Source organism: Suillus plorans, assembly GCF_016647745.1.
Source record: "Suillus plorans strain S12 chromosome Unknown HD556scaffold_28, whole genome shotgun sequence".
NCBI classification, from domain to species: domain Eukaryota; kingdom Fungi; phylum Basidiomycota; class Agaricomycetes; order Boletales; family Suillaceae; genus Suillus; species Suillus plorans.
The window spans coordinates 152,809-180,306 of record NW_024537412.1 but is presented as its reverse complement, the minus strand read 5'-3'; the positions used below and the strand labels follow the sequence as shown (position 1 = coordinate 180,306).

The window sequence follows — 27,498 nt, the reverse complement described above, 5'->3', positions numbered from 1 at the left end:
AACCAGGGACAGGGCCGCATTAAAATATGGGGGGGGGGTCTTAAAGAGACTGTTGCTATCAGTCGTAGACGCGTGCCGCAGCGTGCACGATATCGGAAGTGGTCAAACCTTCGTGTAATGGAAGTACTCTGTGATCCCCTGTAATGGCTTCAGTACTTCGTTGACTTGATGGTGGTAAGAGAATAAGAGCACAGAAGGATGAATTTAGTAATTGAATTACCTAATAAGGCAACCAACCGCCTCCAGTTTCAACTGCTTTGTCTATGCACTATGCTCATCCGATAGTGGAGAGGCTAAAGGCGTAGTAGGCAGCTCCACTATTCTACTTTGTGATCCCGAACTACAACCGACTTGTTAGATGGAATCACCACTAACCTATTCTCCAGTCCAGAGCATCCATTCCGGTCTTCCGTCAAGGTCCCGGAGTAGCACAAAACTTGGTGACGACGTCACCTCATTGACTTCCTTCAATCCTTTCTCAGAAGAAGATGAAAACGATTATTCATCCTATGCTCTTGTGACCTCTTTGTTTTCACGCATGAAGAATAGCTTCGCTGCGCCCTTGACATCTTCCACTCTCTCACCCCCTCCCAATGGCACTCTTGGAGCCCTTACAGGCGAACAGAAACGTCCATCCGTAGCCTCCGTAAACGCATCCGCCTTCTCTTCTCGGTCTTCTGCGCCTGAGCGTCCCTCATCATTGACAGTCGTGCCATCCAGAACTGCGCCACCCCTCGTATCCTTGACGCCAGTCGTGTCAGATCCACCATCCTTTGGTACAGAATTAGACCGCTCGCCTTCACGTAGTGGCCAATATACTCCTGTATACGAGACTCCAGACGGCGGTCTCTTTGGTACTGCTATCCCTGGTTTTCCCATCCAGGATGATGCGCGTAGTATACGCACTACTGCTTCATTAAATCGGTCTGCCTCTGTATCCAAAGTTATACGTCGTATTCGCGGTGAAGGTAGATATACAGACCTTTTCTTAACTGCTTCTAACACTGTTGCAGGTCTCTCTCGTGATTATTGGATGGAAGACTCCAATGCAAGGGAGTGTTATGATTGCAAAAGCGTATTCACAACATGGCGACGCAAACATCATTGTCGTATATGCGGTGTGTACCCTAACTTTCAAATTCAGACCTACCGCTCATCCAAGTGCAGGCCAAATATTCTGCTCGCGTTGTGCATCGAATATCATTAAGGGTTCCAGGTTCGGTCATGACGGCATGGTTCGGGTGTGCAATCTCTGTCTCGAGAAACTTGCAAAGGTTGAAGACGAAGATGACGACGACAGGCGTTCTGTTGTCTCTTCTACAGCTTCTCCATTCCCTGCCCACCAGTTTGGCAGCGATTCATTCACGCTCAGTCTCGGCCATCATCCGCAATCCCCATTCGCCGCGTCCCAGCTGTTCGGAAGGACGGACGAACCGTTTAATCTGTATTCCATTGCTGAGACAAAGAGACTGATATCTGACAATGACTCTGTGTCTACTGCCTTCGCCGAGTGGGAGCCTGTCCGCGAGAGTACAGCACCCTTTCGACGGAACCTCTCAGAAGACGAGAAGGATCCTCCCTCAATATCCAACTTCAGCAAAAATACCGCACAAGCTACTGTGGCTCCTCGGTCAAAGACCCCAGTTGACTTTCCAGTCACTGTACCAATCAATGTCGAGGGCACTATGAGCTCAATTCAATTTCCTTTGAGCTCTCCGGACCAACACGTGTCAGACAGTCCTGGAAATTACAATACCATGCGCTCCAGATTCAGCAGCTTTGGTGATTTTGATGTTGCTACGCCCTTTATCAGGAGCCGAGCCCATAGTCGGCTCGATAGCTTCCCTACTATTGAAGGTTGGCGCACGAGGCGAGATTCTACCGCGTGAGTTAAAATTTAATATAAGTCATCTTGCATGATCTCATGCCATGAGCTTAGTTATGCTCAAGAGCTTAACCTAATTTCCATGTTCCACCTTCGCGTCATGCTGCGGCAAATGCTCACGACCGAGCAGATCCCGAACATCAAGGAATGGGAAGAAACCCTGCTGAAGCTTGCCCTTCGCGTCGCAAAAGAACTTACCTTCACTGCCCTTCCATACCACCAAGGCGAAGACATGGATGTTCGACGATATGTCAAGATCAAAAAGATACCCGGTGGCGCACCGAGTGATTCGGAATACGTTGATGGTGCCGTCATAACCAAGAACGTTGCCCACAAGCAAATGTCACGTATGCAACGTAATCCCCGTGTCATGCTTGTAACCTTCCCACTTGAGTTTCATCGGGTGGAGGGCCAATATGTCCACTTTGGCCAGATTCTTAGACAGGAAAAGGAGTATCTCGGAAACTTGGCGAGCAGGATCGCAGCGCTCAGGCCGCATGTGGTGTTGGTGGAAAAGTCCGTGAGCAGGATTGCACTCGAAGGGCTTGCGAAGCATAATATCGCCGTCGCTCGCGCTGTAAAGCCTACCGCGATCCAATTTGTGGCCCGGATGACTCAGGGAGATGTCTTTTCGTCGATCGATAAGCTTGCTTTAGAGCCCCGATTAGGTCATTGCGCGCGGTTCCGCGTGCAGACTTTCGACCACCCTCTGATCCCAGGGCAACGGAAGACCTATATGCGGTTTGAGGGATGCAGCCGTGAGTTGGGGTGCACCATCATCCTGAGAGGAGGAGATGTAGATATGCTCAAGAAGGTGAAGAAAGTGACCAGATTCTTGATGTTTGTCGTGAGGAACTTGAAGCTGGAGACCCACTTGTGGAAAGACTCCGTGATTACGCTTCCTAGCCTGAGTGCAGAGGCCGTACCGGCAGGTGGTGCTACGAAGCGGTATGCAGAGGGATCTGGCACGGTATCGAACCCTGGTGGTCTTGTGCCTGCATCGGTGTCCCTGGTGCATCTTGTGACACCAGAGGATAAGGAGCGGCAAAAGGCAGAGGAGGCGGAGATCAAAGAAGCTGAAGATGATCTTCCGGATGCTGATGCCGAGCGCCTTCGTCTTTCGAAACGAATTCAGCAGTCACTGGAGCCGTACACCAAGACCTTCATATCCGTTTCTGCTACTCTGCGCTTTCCTCCCCCTCAGCCTATTAGGCGGATGAAGGAGTTGGATGACGAGCTTACTAATGTACAACGCGCTTGGGAAGACGAGATTGTGCGAAGAGAGGAGAAAGGCCCTGTTAAAAATGATAGTAAGGTTCCTTCGGGAACCCCCACCCCTGCAAGTGAGGCAACGGCCACTGTGTCCAGAATCGAACCAGACGTGGACGATGTGAAAGCCCAAATTGAAGCACTCCCACTCCCTGATCTTCCGAAAACACCTACTTCTGGGTTGTCTGAACTCGGCGAGGAACCCGCTGGTTACTTCGAGCCCCAGCCAAGTACATTGCATGTCCTTGGGGGGTCATCGTTCTTCCATTCCCCCCGCCTTATCGATCCTGGCGAGAAAGATCATTTGATTCCCCTCAAGACCGCTACGGACATTGCGCTGGAGAGCCAGTTAGGTATGGTGAAGCATCGCCACGAAGAGCAGCGACGTATTTGGGAATGGTACCTCCGCAAGAACGCTGATGATTTCGTGATTGACCAGTACCAATGCATTAGCCTTTGGGAATACACCATCCCGATCGAAGAATTTGGTCTTCATCGCGCCTGTTTCGCTCCTGGATTGAAGTATATCAAGTTCTATGGCGAGAACGATTGCACGCTGGGTCAGTTCATTGAGAAGAGCGTTAACGAGACGTTGGTCCGGTTCCTTGACCCGAAAGCGATTTGCACTGGGAAAGGATGCAACCAGCCACTTGCGAGACATTGCAAGGTTTTTGTGCATAACGAAACCAGACTTGCAGTTGCTGTTGAGCAGTGGGATGGGCAGATCAAGGCTAGGGGTCCGCATCTCTATCCATCTCCGGAAACCATCACGACTTGGAGCGCTTGTCGGGTGTGTGGCTCAGCAACGCCATTTATTCCCATCTCCGACGAGATGCAGCGGTATTCCTTTGCAAAGTTCTTGGAATTGCACTTCTACCCCGCGGACGTACAGCTTGTCCAAGGCGCCGGCTGCCAACATAACATCTACCAACACCATATCCGGTACTTCGCAACGAAGGGAATGACGGTGCGGTTTCAGGCAGATCCTGTTATTATCCATGAAGTTGTCTACCCTGCTATGCGCATTTGCATCCGTCCGGAGTCACAGCTGGAGCTCAAGAATGCAGATTACGAACGGCTACACCGCCGGAATACTATCTGGTACACTGCTCTTGTCGATGATCTCAAGCTCATCAGCATTGATGCAGCGACTGGTGATGAAGAGCAGGACGCAAAACTCCTCGCCGATATCAACAACCTCATTACGCGCGCTGAAGATGAGAGAGAGGAGATTGCTCGGTTGATCAACAACATTTATAAGGAGTCGGCTCCGACTGATACGCTCGCTTTGAATCAAGTTCGATCCTTCCGACAGGACAAGATTGTAGCATGGCAGCAGGACTTTGACAAGCTCCCGAAGCCGAGGGGCATTCAGACTCTGGACAGGAACACGCGGAGGGTATCTGCTGCCCTTGGGTCTGTGAGGGCGATGTGGCCAAAGAAATCTGATCCTGCGAGTCCTAGTGAACCTCACCAGCCCTTTTCCATTTCGGAGGCGGAAGAGGGAGCGTTGACTCGTAGACGGGTTACTGGAGGATCCTTTATTTCCTCTGCGTCAGAGGCTTCGGAGCCTGAGCTTGAAACCGTTGTAGAGAAGACAGCGACGGCCTCTTCCGATATCGAAGCACCTCGTCCTTCAGCTATTGAGCCTGAAGTGGCTACTGAACGGAAATCGGACGCTGACAGTGATTCGACTATCGGTGCTTCTAAAGACGATGGGGCACTCTCAGACCAAGGTGCAACATCAACAACACAAGTAAGTGCATACATTGTTCTTTGAAGCTCCCTAGCTCACCATGCTATCAAGGCGGAACAAAGTGAAACTCGCGTTGGACGCGTTGTTACAAGGGCATCAAGGCTACCTCGACGGCCACAGAATCAACCTAGTGTTGCAGAGCTGGTAGCTCGGTATCAAGAATACCTGCCCCCGCAGGGTGTTGAAGAGCTTGCGAGGACCGCTCTGGCTCCATTTCCTCCAGTGTCTGAAAGCGAACAAGAATATCCTGCACAGCCACCGGTTCAAAGGTCTACTATCCGCAGGCACAGAGAGCTTGTCCAAAAGCCCTCGCTGTCCGACTTCGAGTCCAGCTATGCGGTGAATGTAGCCTCGAGGCATCTCAACCGTCGCTCCTTGGGCGCTCAAAATTCACGTATACCTGGAGCAGTTGGGTCCTCTATCGAGTCTTCAATTGCATCTCGACGGCCTTCGCCAGATAAACGTGGGTCGAGACCTCTCAACGGTGATCCAACGTCATCGCCGCCGCACACATCCAAACCGCTTCCTGCCGGTGGTGGTCGCACCTTGCGACGGAAGCCATCTACCCGAGCCATCCAAAAAGACAAAGCACCCTCTCGTCCCACCTCAGTCGTACCTAACACCAAGCCTCAATTCAGACGGCCGCCTCAAGGTGCCGGAAGCAAGGTTTCTAATATTGCACGACATTTCGAGCGCATAAATCGGGATACCGAACGAGCAAACAGACGTTATGCGGTCATCAGGGGTCGTAAGGCGCGGCCAGTAGCTTCTGCTCGTGCTACGGTTGAAGTTTTAGATAGTATCAAGGATGCGATACGGGATGAGTCAGAGAGCTCTGATAGCTCTAGTGAAGCAGACGACGAGGGCGGTGACGAAGATGAAGCACGAAAGCCGACGGATAAAACCACAATGGATTCATCACCAGAACAGTCTGTCACGCTTCCTATCGTCACTGTGCAAAATGTTACAGATACATCAAATCCGGCACCTGCAGGCGAGCCTTCCCCTGCACCTTCATCATCAACACCGCCGCTTCCACCCCCAGCTCGCCAGCTCGGACCAGTGGCATCATTTCCGCCATCTCCTTTCCTGCAATCTGAGATCCCGATGAATCTCCCACCAACGCCGCCTCCGATTTCGCTTGATGAACCTGGGAGGAACTCGATCTTCAAGCAGGCTTTCCAGGGACTCTCTCAGGGATTGTTCTCGGCTCAGTTCCCTCCGCGCAGATCAGATCCAGAGGCTGAAGATCCGTTGAATGATCCGGAACACATTTTCCGTGATTCTTCCATGGTCGTGAGGACTGATGAGCCTACATCTATCATCGCATTGGCATTGAAGTAGGTTATTTGTCATTTGGCATCTTGTTTATCACTGATCGCTTCCAGCTCTTCCCAGTACCGAGAAATATTGGCCAAGTCCCGGGCCGAGAAACGCACTGCGCGAGAGCCAAAGCTGACTGACGGAGGGGAAGCATTCATGCCCGACGACCATTCTGTCGCGGAGTCTTCCTCGACGTGGGGAGTCGTCAACGTCGAGACTGCGGAACCTGGCAACCCTGCGGAGGAGCTCAAATCTGCGTCGACGAAAATGCCTTGGGTGATTAGTCAGTGTCCTTGTACTTGATCTAATGTACAATGCGCTGACTCCATTCTAGCGTTTGAAAGTGGTGGTCTAACCATCAGTTGTACCGTATTGTATCCGGAGCAGTTCGATGCTTTGCGTAGGACGCATAACTGCGAGAAGAGTATGGTTGAGTCGTTGGCAAGGTGTGTCAAGTGGGATGCCAATGGAGGCAAGTCTGGCTCGGCATTCTTGAAGACAAGAGGTTGTAATTCATCTCCTTACCAAGTCATGACGTTACTAACTCTTCCATCAGATGATCGTTTCATTGCGAAAGAACTCTCGAGGGCAGAGCTTCAGACGATGGAGACGTTCGGCCCTGCGTACTTTGAATACATGGCATCTGCGATCTCTGGCAACGTAGGTTGTTCTTTTGTTTAGGCTGCAAGCTTTCTAAACGACTTTTATCAGCGTCCCACTTTACTCGCCAAGGTATTTGGATGCTACAAATTGACGTTCAAGAAGTCGAGAGATAAGGGTTCGAGCAAGGCCAAACTGACACATATGAACCTCTTTGTGATGGAGAACCTCTTTTACGATCGTCGATTTTCCCGGGTACGACATTTACTTGCGGCATAGACACTCTTTGCTGACGATCTGTTCAGATCTATGATCTTAAGGGATCGACCCGTAATCGACACGTGCAATCTACTGGACGAGAAAACGAAGTACTGCTCGATGAAAACCTCGTCGAAAGTGTGTAAGCTATCTTGGAGACATCGAAGTCACTAAACATTGTTTCCACAGCTGCCCATCTCTCACCGTTTTATCTCCGTGAACATTCGAAGCGCATACTAAGAGGAGCATTGTATAACGACACCAAGTTTTTGGAAGACATCAATGTCATGGATTATTCACTTCTCGTCGGCGTTGATGCTCATACCAATGAACTAGTGGTGGGTATCGTTGGTAAGTGGTAAACCGTTTGCTTGTGACAATATATTTACTTCTTGCTAGACTACATTCGCACCTACACCTGGGACAAGAAACTCGAGAGCTGGGTGAAGGAGTCTACCTTCCTTGGTGGTGCTGGTAGAGGAGAACCCACCATCGTTACGCCCAAGCAGTATAGACAGCGATTTCTCAGTGCCATGGACAGATATTTACCCCTAGTGAGTGGACACGAAGATGTTTTCGCAGCATTTCAATGACACTTTCATCTAGGTCCCCGATCGATGGATGAAGCAGAAAGACATCCCGGAAGAAGACCCTTATAGTTTGAACAGTCTGGTTGAACTCTGGCCAGACTGGTGAAGCATATCACGTCCTTTTTATTCAAAAAGCATCATGTCGCTCCACTGTAACCTTACCACATACCATCCGTGCCAGTAAATACCCGATGATCTAAATCCTGTACATTACATCATTTTGTTACACCTCGAGCTGTATACTACAATTTTCTCGTTCTAATGCTTTGAGCCTTGTTTGCAAGGCCCTGTGCTTGGTGCTTCATTTCCGCGGAGAACTGCTCTTGTGTCACCTTTTTCTCCACACGACGTGCTTGACGTTCGACCTTGACAGCTTGTTTGCGAGCTTTTTTGTCTTCCTTCGATTCGTCGCGCGGGCGGGATATGGTTTGCTTTGCCACTGGCCGGTGAAGCGTTAGCGGAACATCATTCCCGTATTCAAACAAATATTTACCTGAAGGTTCTTGGGAATGTTCTTCATCTTCTGCAACGGGTTGTAAGGGATGACGACCTTTTCGCGACTCTGGGGCTTGATGATCGTCGTTTAAAGTGGGAAGACCGGTCTTGGGATCAAGCGTAATTTTCGGAACCGGCTTCGATGCCCGCGCACGGATTACGCGGGGATGATTCTCCAGGTTGGAATACGTCGCTATTCTGCTTCAGATGCGTTGAATTTGCATGGAACGATTCGACTTACTCAATACCGTTTCACAGTCCCATGCATCCTCTTTCTCTGCAGCCTTATATCCGGCAAAAAGTCGCTCGTCGTCTAGCTCCTCCTCGTCATCATCATCTGCTGATCTTATCCGTACCCGCTCATCCTGACCCATTGCTTGACGCAGCGTGTTGAGTTTCTCTGTCCCTGAGTCTCCCGGAAGCACTGGCTTTAGTTTTCTGCCAAGCAACTCATAGTTGTCCATGAAGTCGTCCATCATGGCCTCGAAATCTTCTCGCGAGGTAACGAGCTCAGGAGCTTCATCTGATAGTTCAGACGAAAGGTCATCATTCTCTTCCTCGACCTCTTCTCCTTCACCAGAGCCATACTCTTTCTCCATCAGCTGCAAGTGATCAAAAAGATGACCTGGCAAAGTTGACTACAATTACCTGATCGAAGCGCTCATCTAATGTCATTAGCGTTTCTGTGCGGTACATTGACGAACTGCTCATGCTGTACCCAGATGCGTCGGAAGTGCCTTTGCGCCTGCGCTTTCCACCAATGACAGGTAGCTTTGGTAGAGTTCCGATGGTGTCCGCTCCTTCCGAGTGCAATTCGTCGTCGGAGTCGCTGGGCGGAGGTGCATCCTTTTGTTCTTTCTTGAACTGGGCAAAGCGCGCTTCCCAGCTGTCAGGGTCTTCGTGATCCTTTGTGGAAGGGGCATCCTGCGGGGTATCACCGTCCTCACAAAACTTGTAGTCAAATCCACCATCCTCATCTCGCTGTCCCTCTGCTACCAGCTCGCCAAAGAACTCATCCTCCAAATTATCATCTACAAATGCATCATCCTCCAATGCTTCGAGAACCTGTCGGAGATGCGGGTCCATGTCCGGCTGAAAACCTGCAATTGATGAGGGAACGGCTTCCTGTGACTCATAGTTCCTGGGAATCTCAGATGCGGATGGTAGCGCCTCTGGTGGCAGATCGCGCAAGGAGATCGGATCCTTTGATTTTCCTTTACCTTTCGATTTCTGAGATGTAGTAGGTGCCTCGATGAGTATACTTTCTACACCCTCTTCCTCTGCACCAGCCGTACGTAGATGCTGCATGTAGTCATACTCTGTGTCGTCGAAATAGACACCATATAATGAGGCTTCGCCGACATGAGCATGAGCGTCATGGGCAACATCATTGGGAGAAAGGAGTGACTCGAGATCGGCCCGAGTCTTTCCCTAGGAGCGGGAATTAAATGAGTAGAGGCAAAAAAAAATACGTATCGCGTATTATGCGCACCTTTTTGTCATTCCCTCGTACAAATGCCTTCAGGACGTGCTGACTTGCGTCAGGATCATGAATAAGGGGATCTCGCTGAGATCGGTGCACAAGTTGGAAGTGCTGTGCTCCTGGTTGTCTAAAGATTGATTTTTGGGGCATAGTGCACCAAAATACAATGTCCTTTTTCTTTTGATCAGTTCCGAATGGTATAAAAGGTGATGAATGTGAGATTCACTTATCAATCCTCAAGGCAGACGGTAGCCTGAAATTATACACAGCCACCCAGTCGCGACTGGACATTACGTAATCGTGTCGGTTGTTCCTACGCCGTCACCAATCCCACCCGTGAAGTTTGGAAGACCTCGAACAAGCGGTCTCCACCTTCGAAGTCCTTTACGCCTTCATTTCTTAGATTCATCTTCGTGCGGCCTACGCAAGATTTTTCTAATACGAGCGCAGAAATTCTGGTTCTTCCTCTTTGTTCGACTGGCGGTTAATCATGCAACGCGAGCACAGTCGTCGTGGCTTCTCTATATACGTGTTTTCGTTCTATCCCGCGTTTCAACAGTACTGACACCTTTTTATGTATATACTAGTCATCAGAAAGTTGTTCTAGAGGTTGATTTCTCCGGTTCTCTCTGGGTACGTTGCACTATAGGCCACTCTGGCAGGCGCTCATACAACAACATTCTCGAACAGGGTTACACAGAAATCACCCTCATTCCAACTAATCCCAACCTGAGAACTATTCATCTGCACTCCAGGCAATGTAGTATGTGCTGCGCTTGAATTTCAGATACATTATTTGACGTGTTTTCTGCAGCGATTCACTCTGTTTCTGTCGCGTCGCACCCGGCAGATTTTGTTCACCATGATCCGCTCGCCCAGATCAGTATCTCAAATCCTCAGGATTGTCACACTTATCCAGAGTTGAAGCGGAAAATATATTCTGCACTGGCCGAAGGCGATGAGGGTGAACTGTCGATCGCAATTCCGAAGGAAGTTTCGCTTCGACAAACTGGTCATGCAAATCACTCGCTTGTGAATGGTCATCTCAGTGAAGGTAAATTTCGGTCTCCGAGGATTATGTGCCATGCATTCAATTTTTTTACCGTATAAGCTGCTACGCCTGAGCCTCATACCCCTAGCCCCTCTTCCCATACCCCTGCACCCAGTCCCGAATTCATGCCCATTGTGGTCCACATTGATTTTAGTCTGAGAAATCCCGTGGATGGGATCCAGTTCGTGCTGCCCACCGACTCCTACCCATATGTAAGTAACTTCTGTGTTCATGATTAAGAAGTTCTGATGTCTTTTAGCGCGTACCGCACGCATATACGACGCCATCATCCCCCGACGCTGCAAGATGTTGGGTTCCATGTGTCGACAGTCTGTGGGAGAAGTGCACTTGGGAGTTCGAATTTGTCGTTCCTCGCTATCTCGAAGAGCCTGATCCTGGCCACCGCGGAGAGAATGGTGATTTTGAAGAGTCCCAGGAGTCTATCCCGACGGTAGTTGTCTGCAGTGGCGACCTCGTGGAACAGGCATGTGATCCACGTATTTCCCACTGCGCGAGCTAACAAGGGCAACACAGGTTGCACATCCTAATAACTCGAATAAAACCATCTTTTTGTTCTCTCAAGCAGTGTTGACGTCCGTGCAGCATGTCGCTTTTGCTGCTGGACCATTCCATGTGCATCCCATCCCGACAGAGCTCACATCAGAGGATACGTCTGGCATTTCACAGCCTCTGATGCATGCGTTTTGCTTGCCTGGTCACGAAGCTATGCTCCATTCGTCGATTTCATCCCTGCGTTCGGCAATGAACTTCTATAGTACAGAGTTCGGTTCCTACCCATTTGGGTCATACAAAGTGGTAGCGGTGGACGAGATGCCTGTTCAGCGTTTCGACAGCTCGACGCTATCGATAATCACTGTGGACCTTCTTCATGGCGAGGACTCGATTGAGCAGGTGCTCGAAACCCGGCAAGCACTTAGTCACGCCCTGGCCTGTCAGTGGATGGGAATCAATATCCAACAAAAGACATGGTCAGATACTTGGCTCGTAAATGGTCTTGCGCTGTATATCACCGGCCTGTTCGTCCGCAAGCTCCTGGGAAATAACGAGTATCGATACAGGCTCAAGCGGGACATGCAACGAGTCGTCGAGTGGGACAACGGATCGATGCCGCCCATCTGCCAACCACAGCATAATGATCCCCCAGACTCCGTGACGTTACCTTTTGTCAACTTGAAGGCGCCCCTCGTGCTGCACATTTTGGATCGACGTCTTGGCAAGTCTGGTACCTCGCTCGGTCTTCCTCGTGTTCTGCCCAAGATTTTCTTGTCAGCAATGAGCGGAGAGTTGCAAAATAATGCTCTATCGACACACTCGTTCTTGCGTACATGCAGGAAGGTCAGCGGAATTGATCTCCGGTCATTCGCTGAGCAGTGGATCTACGGTAGTGGTTGTCCAGCGTTCGGGTTCTCTGCTTCTTTCAACAGGAAGAAGATGGCAGTCGAGATCACGATGCGACAAGATTCGCCAGCATACAAGGCGCTCGAGCACAACGAGGTGTCGAAACTGTTGCATAAGCCTGTACCATTTTTTGAGGTGCGTTTACGAGCAGTAGCATCCTAATCAAGCCCCCCTCACCAGCCCCTAAAGGGCCAAATGACTGTTCGGATCCATGAAGCGGATGGCACTCCATATGAGCACGTTTTAGACATTCGTTCGTCCTTCAAACGCTTTGAAGTCCCTTTCAACACGAAGTACAAACGTATCCGACGAAATACCAAGAGATACTTGGCACGACAGGCGGCTGCTCAGGCTGCAGCGGAAGGCGATGCTGAAGCTGCTGAAGCCATGGGTCTAATCGACATGGGTTTTGGACTTGAGATCTGGGAAAAGGAAAAGGAGCGAGAAAACTGGAAGGTGGCTGACTGGACAGAGGAAGATGAGCAGGTGATGTCGGGTGCAACGTACGAGTGGATTCGCATGGACGCCGATTTTGAATGGATCGCCGCTATCGCTTTTGAACAGCCCGACTTCATGTGGGTGTCGCAGTTGCAGCGAGATCGCGATGTCGTTGCGCAACTAGAAGTGAGTTATTTGTCGACAATTCATCTTCCTGACTTGAACTTTCATAGGCTGTCAATGCTCTCGCAAAGCAATCCACCGCCATCGTTTCGAGTACATTCACCAAGACAGTGCTCGTCTCCAATTACTATTATCGCATACGTTGTGAGGCTGCGATGGCTCTAGTGCACGTCAGTGTTTTTAGATTTGTTAACTTTTCAAGTTGTTTCTGACGTGAAAACATCAGTGTGCTATTCGGAAACTTGATTTCTTGGGACTATTTCATCTATTCAAGTTGTTCCTTCGCTACTGTTACGACCCGGAAGACCCCAACCAAGATTTATTCGCTCATACTTACGTCCCAAAGCCTAATGACTTCTCTGACCTGGCAGAATACTTTGTTCGAAAGGTATGTTTTCAGGGTGCTACCTCTATCTCACAACTCATGAATATTCAGAGTCTCGTTCACGCAATATCTCAAGTGCGCTTTGAGAATGGCAAGACACCTTCAGTAGTTCGTCAGTTCCTTGTCGACCAGCTTCGTTATAACGACAACACGGCGAATCCGGTTAGTATGATATCGTCACAAATAGTTACTGATTTCAACGCTCTTTAGTACTCGGACGCGTTCTACATATGCACTATGATTTCAGCTGTTGCTTGTGCAACTGTCTCGATTGCTCCTCCGGAACGTGGCGAGCTCCTTCGCGAAGAAGTTCGGTCGGAGCACACTACCGAGGATGCTAACTTGATGAAGCAGGCAATTGACGAAGTCAGCAGGTATCGCAGCATGGACAGACTCATCCCGTCACCGAAGAATGTAGTCACCACTGCCGTATTGGAAGTGAGTAGCTTCCTGCATCAGAGTGTATCCCTCGTTAAAGACTTTAATTTGACCTCAGTTCTACTTGATTCTTACTACCGCGAACCTCATCCCGAACGATCTCCGGGTCTTCTTCCCTCTTACCCGGTATGTTATAATGGTCGTATATTCTACTTCATCTGATTGTCTCCCAGTGAAGGCAATTATACCCAAGTTCGTCTCGCTGCCTTCGATGGCCTTTTCATGTCCAAGTGGTACACGCCCGCCATCATGCGCTACGTATTGGCCATCATGGCAAATGACCCATCTCGCGTGGTTCGGAGACATGTGGCCCGTAGTGCATGCCAAAGCTTAGCTCTCTTGGTGTCCATGGGGGAGATGAAGAACTCCATCAAGGATACAGAGTCGCTGCTTATCGAGGAAGATGGCTCTCTGCCAGAGAAGTCAAAAGAAGCGAAGAAGAGCGAGGTCGACATGATGATCAAGGTTCTCAGGAAAGACAGAGAAATCGGCAAAAATGAGGTGTTACGGGAGTTCCTGATGTCTATTGCTCTGTAAGTTGTCCGAGATGATTTTGTGCGACTGTTCGTTCACAATAACAACCGGTCTCAAGCGCACCGGATATTGACCAGGAAGTTCGCTGGGGTATCATCAAACTGGCTGACATCGTCCTTCGGGGAGTTGAAGAGACTCCACCGAAGGTTACTATTCATCTGCCTCCTACCCCTGTGACTGAAGCCCCGCCCTCGCTTCCGGCGGTCAAAGTGCTGCCAAAGGCCTCGCGACCTCTCAAGTCCGGGGGACCACCTGCTCGGGTACCTGCTGTTGTATCTGCTGCCCCTAAGCTCAAAATCATGCCTGGTGGTGCTCAAGCCCGAAGTTCTAGTTCATCTGCCACTGCACCCGCTGTTCCAACGCCTCCAGTTCCCATTAGCTCCATGGCTCCGCCTCCAGTTCCTGCGAAAGCCAAAGGCAAACCCAAGCCAAAGCCTATGAATGGTGTTAGGCCCCCTCACATTCCGAAGGCACAGTCGTCTGGAATGAGCTTGAATGATTTGCGTGCAAGCCGTAATGCACTCAAGAAACTCAAGATGCATAAGAGCGCAGTGCTTTTCATGCAACCAGTGGATCCTGTTCGAGACCATGCTCCAAAGTTTGTATCTTGATAATAACCTTTGACTTGTTTGACCTAGTAATATAGCTATTACGAGGTCATCAAAAACCCTATGGACCTCAGCACCATGGGCGCCAAAGTTGAGGCGGGCATGTACAAGGACCGTTTTGCCTTCGAGGCAGAATTTCGTCTCATGATAGCAAATGCGAAGCAGTACAACCCTTCCGGAACGTATGCCCACACTGAAGCGATTTTCTTGGAGACATTCTTTGAAAAACGTGAGTCCAATGGCACAGAATCATTGGGTTTTTTTTACCTTTTCCCAGTTTGGAACCGCATTCAGAAGACTCTCGAAGCTGCTAGCAAGAATGCAGAACCTGCGCCTGACAACTTGCCCACTATCATAGTGAAGAAACCTGGAACTGCTGTGTCAATACCTCCTGCGGTCTCACCTCCGCCACCTCCGCAAGCAGAATCGGAGGCTCCAGCACGTCCGATTATCAAGCTCAAGGTTGGTGGTCCACAAGTCAAGACACCGCAACCAGAGCCCTCGAAGAAGGCGGCAGAGCCCAAGGCTTTACAGAAACCCAAACAATCTCGCAAGCCCAAAGTCGTTGACGAGGCACCTCCGCCTTACGTTGACGATGGATCACATGACCTGTTGCAAGAAGTAATCGCTATTGAGCGAGAGAAAGACGAGGAGAAGCGCACCCGGAAAACCAAGGATCCCGTTCGGGAATCACCTCCCCCTGCAAGACCTTCGGGCAGTGGACCACCTGGAAAACGCAGAAAGACGAGTGCTGACGACAATGGTGGCGAGATACTGATGTTAGCCCCGTCCCTCTCTAGGAAGGAAAAGCCTGGCGCTCCCTCTTTGAGCTCTGGCACTCCAGCTGCGGAGCCGTCCGTTACGCCTGCACCTGCTCCTGCGCCTGCTCCTAAAGTGTCTCTTGGCAAACCGAAGAAAGAGAAAGTTGCAAATCTTCGTGATTCAGAATCTGTCTCCGAACCTCTGCGCACCTCCACCAAAGGCAAAGAGAGAGAAGTTGTACCTAGCATTACCCCAACGCCATCAAAGCCTCGCAAGATGCAGGCGTCAGCTCCACTCAATGAGAAGAAGTGTCGAGAAATTTTGAAGGTTATTCTTAGGGTGCCAGAGAGCGTTATATTCGCTCAGCCTGTAGACCCTGAGAGAGATGGATGTCCCACGTTTGTGACATCTTGCATTATCACAACTAACACTGATATTGGTATTGGTATAGGTACTACGAAGAGATCAAACACCCGATGGACTTTGGTACTATGACCCAGCGTTTGAACGAGGGCAAGTACTCAACCATGGAGGACTTCCAAAAAGATGTCGAGTTGGTGTTAAGCAACTGCCGAAAATTCAACCCACCCACTACCTACCCTGTCAACTGTGCGGATGTGGTGGAGAAAGTCTTCAAGAAAGAATGGGCGAAGGTGATAGAGAGGAAGCTTTCATGGACGGAGAAGAGGAGCTTACAAACGCTGATGACTCAATTAGTGAAGGAGGACGTGTAAGTTTTTACTCCATCTATGGTGGTTCAAATACACTAACTTTACCGCAGCTCTTGGGTGTTCCGAGAACCTGTCGATCCTGTTCTATTGGGCATCCCGACGTATTTTGACGTCATACCAAAGAGGGATGCAAGGGACTTGAAAACGATCCGCCAGAAGCTGGACACTGATAAGTACGACTCGACCGATGCATTTGAGGTAGACATCAACCTTATGATCCAAAACGCTATCACCTTCAATGGCGCGGACTCTGAGGTCGGGTATATCGCGGTGGCCTTACGTGACCGGGTCAAGGAACTATTTGGTGGAGCCAAGGCGAGTACAGGAACCAAGAAACGCAAGGATGGTGAGAAAGGGACACCTCAGCCCTCAAAGAAGATGAAGCTCGGCTGAGCATCGTATGTTAAATTACTATAAGTCAAGCAAATAATCCATTTGTATCTATTATTACTCGCTATTCTTTGCTATGTAATTGCTGTCGCAGTAGCTATGTACATATCGAACCTTGACCGAAAATGTTGTTGAGATCATCGATTTCCAGCTTCCATGCCTCCAGAAGTCGTCAATACCTCTTTGTGTACGAGTCCCCAATCTATAACTTTCAGGGCGTCGCAATGTGAAGTCCAATTCCTCCAGGTTCGAACGTTATACCGGTAAGATTGCCAGAGGCGGAGGGGATCTCGTAGATAGAAACTACGCGTTGTACCTGTTTTGTCGCGTTGGTGATCCAGCCCAATCCTATATCTTGGTAGGGTGCGTAAACCTGCGTGCTGTTCATGTTGACAACGACAAGTAAGTATGAAGTGCCATTGTACCAGACACCAGCATCCACGCCCTGGTAGTTGTAGTTGGTAGATGTAGCGTTCGGGTCGACCAAGAAGGGTTGAACGTAGTTTTGGATGAGAACAGTGAGGGCAGCTGCCGTCCCCTCGATCGATGTTTCATTGTTAGTTGTGGTCGGGTATTGGTAAGACTTGGAACCTAGGCGATGGAACTTAGTTTTATTCATATGCGTGGCATCAGCATGAACTTACCTATAGCACCATGGCTGAAGGAAGTGAATCCCATAGCAGCCCATTGGATGCCAGTGGGTGTCGTGTTCCAGTACCTGTAATGAGGGTTAAGACAGAGGTCGTGTTGGCGACTCAAGGTGACTTACGCGGCGCTACCGAAAGCCTGGGGTGTGGTCCACACAGACTTGGTTCGGTCAAAGCCCAAGATGTTGAGTCTGTCTTTGAAGGTCTGGACGCGGGCCTTAACATCCCACATCTGCCCTTGGCAGTTGTCGCAACCACAGTGACCGAAGTCGGGGGTACACTCTGTATTCCACACAGGAGACCATGTCGCATTAATACCAATAGGATAAGCATCCTACACCAGGGTTAGCAGCGTAAGGGATAAAAAATATTGTGAGTGGCTCGCCTGCAGAACGATATCAGCTCCCTTGACGTAGGGCGAGAAGTTGTAGTCTTGGCAATTCAGAACAATAGAGACAGGATGATATCCATCAATTTCGTAAATTAAGTCATACGTCGCCTGCGCCGCATTTTGGGGATCAGAGTTGCCATCGGGCTCGTGTGCGGTCTCCCAGTTCAATAGGTTGGGAATCGAGGCGTAGGTGTTCACTTGTTGGGCGACGGTACTCAAGTTTTGGTAGTTCCTGAATGCAAAGATATCAATGGTCATGAGATGAGGTGATAAAGTCTGACATACGATCGCATATCATAAACAATGTACATGCCGACACTGATGGTCCTCTCGATAACTTGTTGAAAAATAGTAAGGTTGTCATAAGGAGGAATCGGGTGAAGCTATGGAGTAGACGATCAGCATGGGACATATTAGATCATTGAGAATCATACAGTGTTGAACCTGGATAAATGATTGAATGAATGCTTAAGAAGTGGTGGCAATGAAGAACGAACCCATCATCTTTGAGCTGGTCGATCATAGATAAATTTGTCGCCAGATACTCGTCGAAATTTATGTAGAATCCTTGAGGCACGAAGGGCGCAAATGCTCCACCATTGCCACTTGCAGGCCGTACCCAGAGTGCACCAGTGCGCAAGTCAGTCTTCGTGACAGAAGCATTTGTGTCAGGGAGATATAAAAGGGATGAGCTAGCATCGAATATCTGCTTGTTTGCAGGCTGGGACCCCGAAGATGAAGGAGCGGAATATGTAGCAGAACAGGTGACATTGTACGCAGTCTTCTGAGCGTTAAGTGTGCTGATATCCACGGGAATTTGAATACCGGTAGCATTCAGAGGAACGTTTGCGGTGGTATGGATGGAACCCACGCTGATAGTGATACTGAGGCTTCCTAGGCCAGTGGATCCGCCAGACGAGCCCGAATTGGAAGGAAGTGAGATGGGCTCAGCGCCGGCGATCCAATCATAAACTATTGGTGTGTCGACTATAAATGCTGCACTTTTTGCATCCTCCTCGAGGTATGGACGGAAGACAGGGGCACAGCGGAACGACAGAAGCGGTTCAGCACCTCGTGTGGGCAAGATAAACTGTCCGCCAGGGGGCACCACAGACTGATTTGCCATATAGTTCTTTCCGCACCTAGAAATATCGAGGAATAAATAAGCAGGGCGCATAATCGAAATCATACGTACCATGTCTGAGCGAGTGAGCCTCGAACCAGGCTGGCGGCAACCATGGCCGTGAAGCCTTTGATGTACTTCATTTTGCGTCTCTTCTCAGGCTGGTGGGGGATTTGCCGATGAGAACGAAGGAATGTGATGGTGTGGGGATGCCGTTGGCCAGATCATCGCAACTTATACGACGTCCTAGCTGTCTACTAAGGTCACCGTGAGCAACAGGCTGCGCAGCAGGCTCTGCGTTTAGACCACTATTACTAGTGTACTTACGGTATCATTATCCCCATAGCTGTGAATCACGACACTTCAGTCCGGTTAAGACGGTTCTACTAGCGTTCGAAATCGCACTAGTGTCTCTGGTATGAGCGCTATGCTGAGGTAACGCGCAGATGGTAGACCTGAAGGGGCAAGCGCAAATAAACAAGCAGTGCAACGTTGGTGTGACGATATCAAATGAAAATCAACTAGTGCCAGCCAGTGTGATGTGCCATTTAGCGAAAACAAAGAGGCACACGCGATCAAGGCCTTGGCAAGCTAGCTTAGAGCGCTCAAGAGTGGGTGACGTCGCTACAAATGCGCTGCACAACACGACGTGGTGGCATAGTCGGAGGCAACTTCTTGTCAGTCGGGATGCGTTGTAAGACGGTGTGGGCACTCGGAGAAACCGCGAACGGCTATGATGGTACATGCTCCCCAGAAAGATCATGAACGGCTGTTCCTGCCCGCGTTTCAGACTCATGTTTTAGACACTATAGCAGAGGTAATATTGCAACCCTAGTGGTCATCGTAGTACTTTGAAGCCATCGCCAGGGCTCTTGAACTTGAAAGTACCACAGTAAGCAAACTTTTAGAAATTAGAATAGTCCACGGTCGGACGGACACGATCATGTCACGCATTATAATTGCATAGAACTATCCGTCAAGACAATTAATGGCGAGAGTCCGTCACGGTGCATGCTTGGGTGTCGAGCAAGCTGTGGCGGTAGAGCTTACGCTTCTTAGTGACATCGCGACCCCTACCAGATATTTGCGATGGATTCAATCATGTCAAGCATGTCACACATAAGTCTTTGAACAGTCCTTCACTGCGTTCGTTGACGGATGGTGACATTCTGCGTTACATTAGCAACGAACCATGACTCAGAGCACCCCGAGACTGGGAACCTGGGGTGAAGAGTTCCGACGCGCGCGAATCTGGTGGACTGGGCGCATCTGGCTTATGCTCACATCAAGGACATGAACCATACTGGACTGACATCGACTCTGTCGGTTAAAAAACATCGAGTGCATAACGAGATCTAGTGTAAGTTTTATCAATGACGGAGTCGGTGTAGACCCTTTACATGCTTACCTTGACATGAAAGATAATCCAAGATTGATTCCAATCTATTGCTCCGTGTCAGCCCAAGAGGCTGCAGCAACGAAACCAATCATGACGCACTTCATGGAGCAAAATATTTGTTGCTGAGAGAGAAGTATAGATGCCAGATATGGACAATGTGTTCGGAGAGGTCCTGCAGAGGTTCTAGGTTTTAAGCTTGTAGAAAGACTCGGTTCGTGCTCAAGTGGGAGATGCACGAAAACGTCCCCACAGTGGAACTTAAGTACACCGAAGCGGTATCAAAGCTGTCCCGATGCTATATGCTGCATCACGGCCGTGTACGCGCACGAATACATTGAAGCGATTATGGGTAATGGTCCGTCATGAAATCTTGCTATCCTCAGGGTACCATAGAAATGGGCTGCCGAGTGACAGGTGTACAGATGTATAGGTCTCGAGGTATGGTCCTATATCTGTGTAAGGAACCGCGTACTAGTTAGCGAACTACATAAAAAAATTCGCAATTCCACAGCCAACGAATGGCGTGGGTTGCTTCGTTGATTATTTGCTACATCCAAGCATGACTATGGCATTGAACAAAGTGGTGACCTGAGACGATACATTTTCTCTCCTAGTGGATACGGTGATCGTGGAAATTAGGTATTGCATCTTGCAGCAGAGTAAGAATCATCCCTGTTGAGTAGCATGCATCAAGCCACGCATACCAACATCACAAGAAAAATTACTGGCGCGTGTGTGATCATTTGATCACTTCAATGACAGCCGCCAGTCGACTCCAAAGCAGGGACGAAGGATGCACTTGCTACCGGAGAGACCAAGGAAGCTGTTCACTGGTCAACTAGACCAACGAAGAACAAGAAGGCATTCGACACTCGAAGTTTTGAATATAGCGGTAACCGCGACGCGCAGTAAGATTCATATATGATAGCTGCGAATGCAAGTGTCAGTCAAAGTCCAGCATATGGTAATCAAATAGAATAATCCTGCCTTTGGCTGGCCCACATGGGCACTTCATGAAGATATATAATATCAATCCTACGCGTCCGCAGTGGTTCCCTACTTCGGAAGGATGAGTATCTGGGATTTCAATAACAAACGACGCACGTTCATACTTCGTGTTCACCTACCCGAACTAGTAGCCACAGCTGCTCTGGGAGGCTTGTGCTTTCTTTGTATACTGACAGGCCTAGAAATTATATTTCTGCAGTTGCATGCGTCGGAAGTTCTGGCAGCTCGACCAGCTCGACCTACTCGCCCGTAACCCGCGATATAAAAAATTAGCCAGTCCAGAGTGATCGTCAATATCTGCACTATTGCGGCAGCCTACAATCCATATCAAGAGCGGTTACCAGGATCAGTCAAAGTTATCGCATAGAATAGAGTACTGACTTGTCCGAGCTGGAAACATCCAAAAAAGAGCACCGACCCGCTTGATGCTGACCAAGGACCAGGTGAAGGAGGCGCCAGAAAATCCGCAAGGTCACGATGAGCTGTCCTGACGTTTAAATGCCGTGCGGGTGGATTTGGGTCTCTTCAATTTATTTGAACAGTTGAACTGGCACAGCTGGAGACTAGCGGCTGCATGCAACGATGGATAAAACTTTTGTCGATGATTAACAATATTGTTAGAGTTAAGTTGGAGTTAAGAGAAGAAAATGAGTGTAAATTTTAGACCCCGAAAATTGAATATCGAGGGCTCGGGTTCGAAGGAGCGGATAGAGCTAAAAACTGAAAATTGAACAGTGGCGAGCGGAGTTGTGGAATCCCCCACTTCAATTTCAGAGTACTTAGTACACAAACCCAGCGCCCACCCAAACCACACCTGTCCTGCAAAATAAAATTCGGCTTAGCTTCAAACCACTCTAGCGCACCGCAGAAGGGCGGGCAGCTCGCAATTTAATATGTTGAATTGCAAATCTTGACGAATGACATGAGTGGCCCCCTTACGCACCCATATGTACCTCTGGCACAACGGAGATGTGGAGACACCGGAAACATTGGGATGCAATACTTGGTCGAATGTCAAGTTAGATGGCCACAGTTAACGATCGTCAACTATGTCGACAAAGGACTGGACTTTGCGACGGTGGAAATTTGCTGTTTTTCGATCAACATCGATGGAGCTGGGGGTCTCCAGGGTTTCTGCACTTCGACCACTGATGCGGCATTTCTTCTCATGTTAAATAATCGAACTGGATATTCTCTCCCCCCGGATACGCTGAAAAGTTGAGCAGCTTACGATGCATTAGGTCGCCCAGCTGGATTAATAGTGAGTGTCTTGTTCACTCCAACCATGTTTTGTTGCTGTGCCCTGGGGTGTATCACTACTGGAGTGGCAATCATTGCTACTGTTCATGTTAATTGCCACCATTGATGTCGATCCTTGAAGGCAGTTGTGCCAATGGAGATTTGGGAGGGCGATCTTGATGCAGCCATAGTGATGATCTTGACTCACACGAATGCTGCTATTATAATCTTGAGAGCACACTGCTGAGTTGCTTTCACGGATTCTGATGGCGATTGCGAACTTGCCTTAAGATGGCTCGTGCACGCTTGATGCCCCTTTTTGGGTCACGCTGTGCGTCACACTCCTATGTCACGCTATCCTTGGCTTGCGGCCATGGGGCATGTCGAGGGTGCTCAGGGTGGTTTCCAGCAAATTGCAGAGAGTGTTTATCATCAGTATATTGTTATATATTTCGCATCAACACACCGAGAGCTCTTCGGGACAAAGTTTATGTACCCAAATATCGGATATTGACTGTTATTTTTCAGCTTGGGATCATCTGAGGTGTCTGGCCATCCAGCATTCTTATGATGTCGCGCAGAATACAAGGAGCTGAATAGGCCACTGAGCTTGATACCATGTCAAGGTCGCATGTAGAGGTCCTACAACATTGGTTCGTCGATGTGATGGGACAACCAGCAACCCATCTTGTGGTTCCTGTGCCTCGCGTTTCGCGTTATCCATGGCTGGCTCTGGATGGTCGTCATCCTCGACTATGATCATGCCTAGAAAACTGGTCCAGCGGAAGCAAATTTTGTACCAACATCGAGGACCCACGAGTGTCAAACTGGCAAGGCACCACTTACAAATATACTAACTTTGTTGCACCCAGCCCTGCACCTCTTCTTTCGCGCTACCGGGAGTGGATGTTGAATCCAGCCATTGTCAAATGATGATACCTTGAGAATTGGTTCTGCTGGGGTAATATGAGGGTGTGTGCAAACCGTGCAGGGACAGGCGCCTGCCACTTATTTTGGCATTAACTCGGCACAGGAAATTTTGCTAGTGCCCGCCTCACAATTTATTATTTTACGTCCCCAACCGTCTGCTGGTATTAAAATGCCAATACCTGGTCCTTGCGCAAACCACATCCCTTTCACCTCACTTCCTTTTGTTCAAGAAAATTTCGACCATCAAAATGAGATTGCCTTCGTATAGATCCTCCCACATACTTCGCTACCATCCATACCCTCGGGTCGGCCTCAGCCAACGCGAAATTTTAACGGTAAGCCATTACGAACGTCCTTTCAGCGCTATTGTTAACTTTTATTTTCAGCACATCATTGAGGAAGATGACCCTTTGTTAGTGAGTCATGCGACCTTCGGTATTCAATGCTATTTTTGAACATGTCCATCGTAAAGCAAATCAACAACCCACTCAGCAGCCACAACATTGAATACGAGGAGGACACCTCAAACGCTCTCGATCTCGCACGTTGTCTCTACACTTTCTTGTAGCCTTACTTACTCTTCAAGTACAGCCTGGTGATGAGGAGCAAGAGGAAAATGCCCCGAATCCTATAGAGGTGGTCGAGGTCCCAGAGGCAGGCGGTGAACTTCGTGACAGGCATAGGAAACTGACGGCACTTCTCATCGTACGTTAGCAAGTGTTCTTTTATTCACATCTCCTAACCCACGTTGTGTCAAAGGTCATTTTATTCTTTGTGGTCAGGAAACTCACTGTCATCGCCCAATAGTCGCGCCGCATTTCACATTGTGCCCGGTTCATATCTTCATCTGACATTTGTCGGCTCCCTGTCAACTTGTATATCCCCACACGCACAAATGTAACATACACTTGCTTTGGTCTTTCTTTTTTTACTTGAACATGATTCACATCGTTGCTAATACCATCATTCTTGTAGTTATCACCTCATCTCAATATATTTGTACTATACCGTCTTCCAATGCTGAAGATGTTTCTACAATAACAGACAAGGTTCTGATCCTTCATCCCTTCAAAATGTATTGAATTGTAATTGTTGATATGACGCTGGCTTAGCCTTCGCCTAACAATTATCCTAGCTGAGTTTCAAAAATATAATCCAAACCGGTGTTTCTGCTGTATTTGGTAATAGTTTGCCACGTTCCCAGGGACGAGCACAAACAGGTGTCTCTGTATTTTGCCAATTCAATTATATTGCATTGGGTTTTAATTGGTTTAAACGAATTGAATCAACGCTCGCACTCGGCTCTGGCCGAGTCTCAGCTCTACGCACATACTTGTCACTGATTGTGACATGTTGCCGTGACTGAGTCTCCTAAACGCTGGTGACGCAGACTTCGGTCTGGGGGCTCAGTCACCAGTCATTTGGTGACTTGTACATTACTGATTCTTTCTATTTACTATACGTACTTCTCTGTTTTCAAACGAGCTGTCACTTCCCAGTATTAAAATTGATTGCGGGTCCTCCGAGCATTGAGCTGGAGGGCCCCGCTTGCCCTAAACTCTTCGCACGAGTGCCTATCACCAGTGCAGGTTGATTCAACAGAGTGAAATACAATTAGTGGTGAAGAGGGGGGCTTTATGCATCATGCATCATGTATCACTTGATATTTGAAATCGCTTGTCAGTTTGGTTGGTTTGAAGTGTACGAATGGGCAATGCCACATAACTGCAGCATCAAGTTACGTCAGCCTTAAACACAGTCTAACTTAGAAAAGCTTCAAGAAACATCGAGAATGCAATCATAAGGTACAGCGTCAGGAGGACTTTCACGCGGTATTACTTAGAACCCCGTCGCTGTCGCCCCTCCAAAGTCAGGAGGGAACCGTTCAGGCGGCATGCCCATCATCGGATCTCCTCTTGCTCCAGCAGCTGTCTTCGCTGCCACAGTGGAGTGCAAGCCCTCCAGGGTTTCTGTCCACCTCTCAAGTGCGGCATAACGCTTCTTTTCCAGTACGTGGCTGTAATTGAGTCAGTATGAAGTGCGTAAAAGGAAAATGACAGCGATCGTCTCACCTTTGATCGAGTTCAAGCCGCATGCCGACTTGGTCGATCCGACCATCAACCTTTCCCTCTAGAATGAGTCCAATAAGAAGCTCCTCGACCTCAGCGATTTCGACATTAAGTTGCTGAACAACTGTTAGTGCCAACGATAGTTGAAAAAAGAGCAAAAAAAATCACTTTGGCGAGGAACGAAAGCTCCAGCCTCGTGTAGGGCTTGATGAGGTCAATCAAGTAAGAGGTGCGCAGGCTGCGCAAAAGTTCACCAATATATGATCTAATGAATAAGTCATCCATAATCGTTGACCGATTATCTGCCACCACGTTGAGCACCATGGATTGGAACATGAAGGGACTTACCTCGTAAGATCTTCTCAGCCAGGTGAACTTCTCTGCGTTGATAGGCATCTACAAGGTCAGTCATTGCCTTGATTTGTGAGTCGTTCTTGTACGGCTTTGTCTCCTGGGAGTCGAATGGGTTAACTTCAGATCCAGTGAGCATGTTCGCGAGGACAAGATACTTGAGGACTTGGATGCGTTGCGGAGAGCCGGCTTCGTCATAGTTGCGGAAGGACTCAAAAAAGTCTTCCGATGCACGATTCCACTGTCCTGTATGATAGCGTTAGACATGAGTAAGGATCGGGGATGAACAAGAGTCACTTTCGCCCATCCACATCTTGCCTCCGCACTCCTTGATAACACCCATGATCCGTGGATGTGGAATTGCGGAGCGCACACTGTTGGATGCATTGTATATTTCCTACGTTCGACGACTTGATTAGTAGGTCTGAATGATTGAGTGGGATGCGAGGTTGTACCTTGAGCTTCTTGACATTACGCATCTCATTGTGCATTTGAATCTCGAGTGCATAGATCTCGAGGAGCTGTGTTCCCCGTTGCGACTGGTCTTCGCCATCCATGGCAGCCTTAGTCGTGGCGTGCAAGTCGCGGATGAGCTAGTTGGTAGAGACTGTTGAGACCATATATACGAAGATAAATGATGAATACCTTCGTCAAACGCCCGTACTCTTTTCGATCTAGCCAAAGCTTCGCCAGTTTTAAGTTCGTCTTGACAGACAAACGCTAGAGAGAATATGAACGTCTCAAAGAGTGTATTGCACCATTACAGTACTCACGTCATTCTTCGCTTCCTCAAGCGCATCCTTGGTGACCTGGTAAAACTTTTCTAGTACATCCACCTCGACGGGACCACTCTTCCCACCGCCAACATAATCAAGGATGCCATTGATGGTCTTCTCAGAGTAATTCCGTGTGACTGTAGACTTGGTATAGGTGAGGAGCTGTATGTAGGTCTTCAAGGCATCTGCTGGTCGGTGCAGCTGTAGGAAGAGGAGTTTGGTAGATTGCTTCAGAGCCTTGAAGCCCCTGTGAAGTATCCGTTAGCATACAGTTGGATCAATTGACAGGGAGACTATACCAGTCGCCTTTATCTGTTTCCTGGTCCACTATAGCGCGAAAATCTTTTAGTGCTTCCTCTGGAGTATCTTCTTTCTTTGCTGGAAGAAGAAATGCATCAACAACTTCTGCTATACACCGGATTACTCACATTTTGCAGTATAGTACATGTTCTCTACATCAGCACTACCGGATTCGTTGGCCTCGTCTCCATCAGAGTAGTCGAAGCCGTAATCCTGTAAAATAGCTCGGAATCAGCATAACGTCCAAGGGGCTGATCTTGAAGGGAGTGTGACCTCATCATCACTGCCCTGCATATAATCGGCATCATCGTCATCCATCGTGAGCTTAAGTTATGAGAGAGATGCAGTAAGCGACGAAGCGATGAAGGTGTGCAACTTCGTGAGGAGGTGGCGCACTACACGCAAAGTCACAAGTCTTCTCCAGTAGTAGTGCTATCTAAGCAGCATCGAAAGGGCACAGCATTGTAATTTGAACGCGAACAAAAGTTACTGGAAGACGGATTCGGCTCATAGTCGTATTCATATTCAGACAGTGTTATATTAATTCTCGCCAGAATCTTGGATACTCCCATGGGTAGGTTGGCCGTAAAGGATAGAAAGAGACGTGCAGGCATCACGGAGACGATCAAATGATATAGTTATGATAGACACAGAAACTGTGACTAAA

At 48.8% G+C, this 27,498-nt stretch overlaps 6 protein-coding genes across 6 annotated transcripts; 3 read left to right on the top strand and 3 right to left on the bottom strand.

Moving 5' to 3' along the window:
* Positions 1-242: 242 nt before the first annotated feature.
* On the top strand, positions 243-7,963 carry HD556DRAFT_1372136 (uncharacterized protein). Its single transcript, XM_041302977.1, has 13 exons — positions 243-968; positions 1,014-1,118; positions 1,168-1,885; positions 1,940-4,910; positions 4,962-6,250; positions 6,299-6,516; positions 6,568-6,738; positions 6,790-6,893; positions 6,945-7,088; positions 7,139-7,229; positions 7,281-7,442; positions 7,491-7,645; positions 7,698-7,963. The coding sequence occupies exons 1-13, from the start codon at positions 359-361 to the stop codon at positions 7,785-7,787; spliced, it is 6,828 nt and encodes a 2,275-aa protein (XP_041160181.1). The 5' UTR covers positions 243-358; the 3' UTR covers positions 7,788-7,963.
* On the bottom strand, positions 7,924-9,922 carry HD556DRAFT_1270491 (LTV-domain-containing protein; the record flags this gene model as incomplete). The annotated part of the gene is made up of 6 exons (XM_041299167.1): positions 9,886-9,922; positions 9,669-9,830; positions 8,825-9,607; positions 8,418-8,778; positions 8,175-8,369; positions 7,924-8,120 (listed from the first exon to the last, which is right to left on the bottom strand). The coding sequence occupies exons 2-6, from the start codon at positions 9,807-9,809 to the stop codon at positions 7,924-7,926; spliced, it is 1,677 nt and encodes a 558-aa protein (XP_041160180.1). The 5' UTR covers positions 9,810-9,830; positions 9,886-9,922.
* A 227-nt stretch (positions 9,923-10,149) lies between these two features.
* On the top strand, positions 10,150-16,601 carry HD556DRAFT_1237484 (uncharacterized protein; the record flags this gene model as incomplete). Its single annotated transcript, XM_041297900.1, has 19 exons — positions 10,150-10,190; positions 10,247-10,292; positions 10,350-10,422; positions 10,474-10,713; positions 10,771-10,922; positions 10,970-11,185; positions 11,227-12,264; positions 12,319-12,753; positions 12,801-12,920; positions 12,977-13,138; positions 13,187-13,297; positions 13,346-13,573; positions 13,632-13,699; positions 13,747-14,106; positions 14,166-14,705; positions 14,754-14,944; positions 14,993-15,875; positions 15,929-16,207; positions 16,259-16,601. 19 exons carry the CDS (start codon positions 10,150-10,152, stop codon positions 16,599-16,601), a joined length of 5,526 nt encoding a protein of 1,841 aa, XP_041160179.1.
* Positions 16,602-16,809: 208 nt separating this feature from the next.
* Positions 16,810-18,875, bottom strand: HD556DRAFT_1519496 (uncharacterized protein; the record flags this gene model as incomplete). The annotated part of the gene is made up of 7 exons (XM_041309132.1): positions 16,810-17,189; positions 17,243-17,316; positions 17,368-17,579; positions 17,631-17,868; positions 17,922-18,019; positions 18,130-18,778; positions 18,832-18,875. The coding sequence occupies 7 exons, from the start codon at positions 18,873-18,875 to the stop codon at positions 16,810-16,812; spliced, it is 1,695 nt and encodes a 564-aa protein (XP_041160178.1).
* A 4,708-nt stretch (positions 18,876-23,583) lies between these two features.
* HD556DRAFT_1443254 (uncharacterized protein) lies at positions 23,584-24,049 on the top strand (the record flags this gene model as incomplete). The annotated part of the gene is made up of 4 exons (XM_041306574.1): positions 23,584-23,670; positions 23,722-23,751; positions 23,808-23,883; positions 23,922-24,049. 4 exons carry the CDS (start codon positions 23,584-23,586, stop codon positions 24,047-24,049), a joined length of 321 nt encoding a protein of 106 aa, XP_041160177.1.
* Positions 24,050-24,952: 903 nt separating this feature from the next.
* HD556DRAFT_1372058 (PCI domain-containing protein) lies at positions 24,953-27,465 on the bottom strand. The gene is made up of 11 exons (XM_041302976.1): positions 27,105-27,465; positions 26,960-27,044; positions 26,831-26,909; positions 26,529-26,778; positions 26,401-26,475; positions 26,211-26,348; positions 26,053-26,152; positions 25,753-26,001; positions 25,573-25,706; positions 25,408-25,520; positions 24,953-25,352 (listed from the first exon to the last, which is right to left on the bottom strand). Exons 1-11 carry the CDS (start codon positions 27,147-27,149, stop codon positions 25,175-25,177), a joined length of 1,446 nt encoding a protein of 481 aa, XP_041160176.1. The 5' UTR covers positions 27,150-27,465; the 3' UTR covers positions 24,953-25,174.
* Between the last annotated feature and the right edge of the window lie 33 nt (positions 27,466-27,498).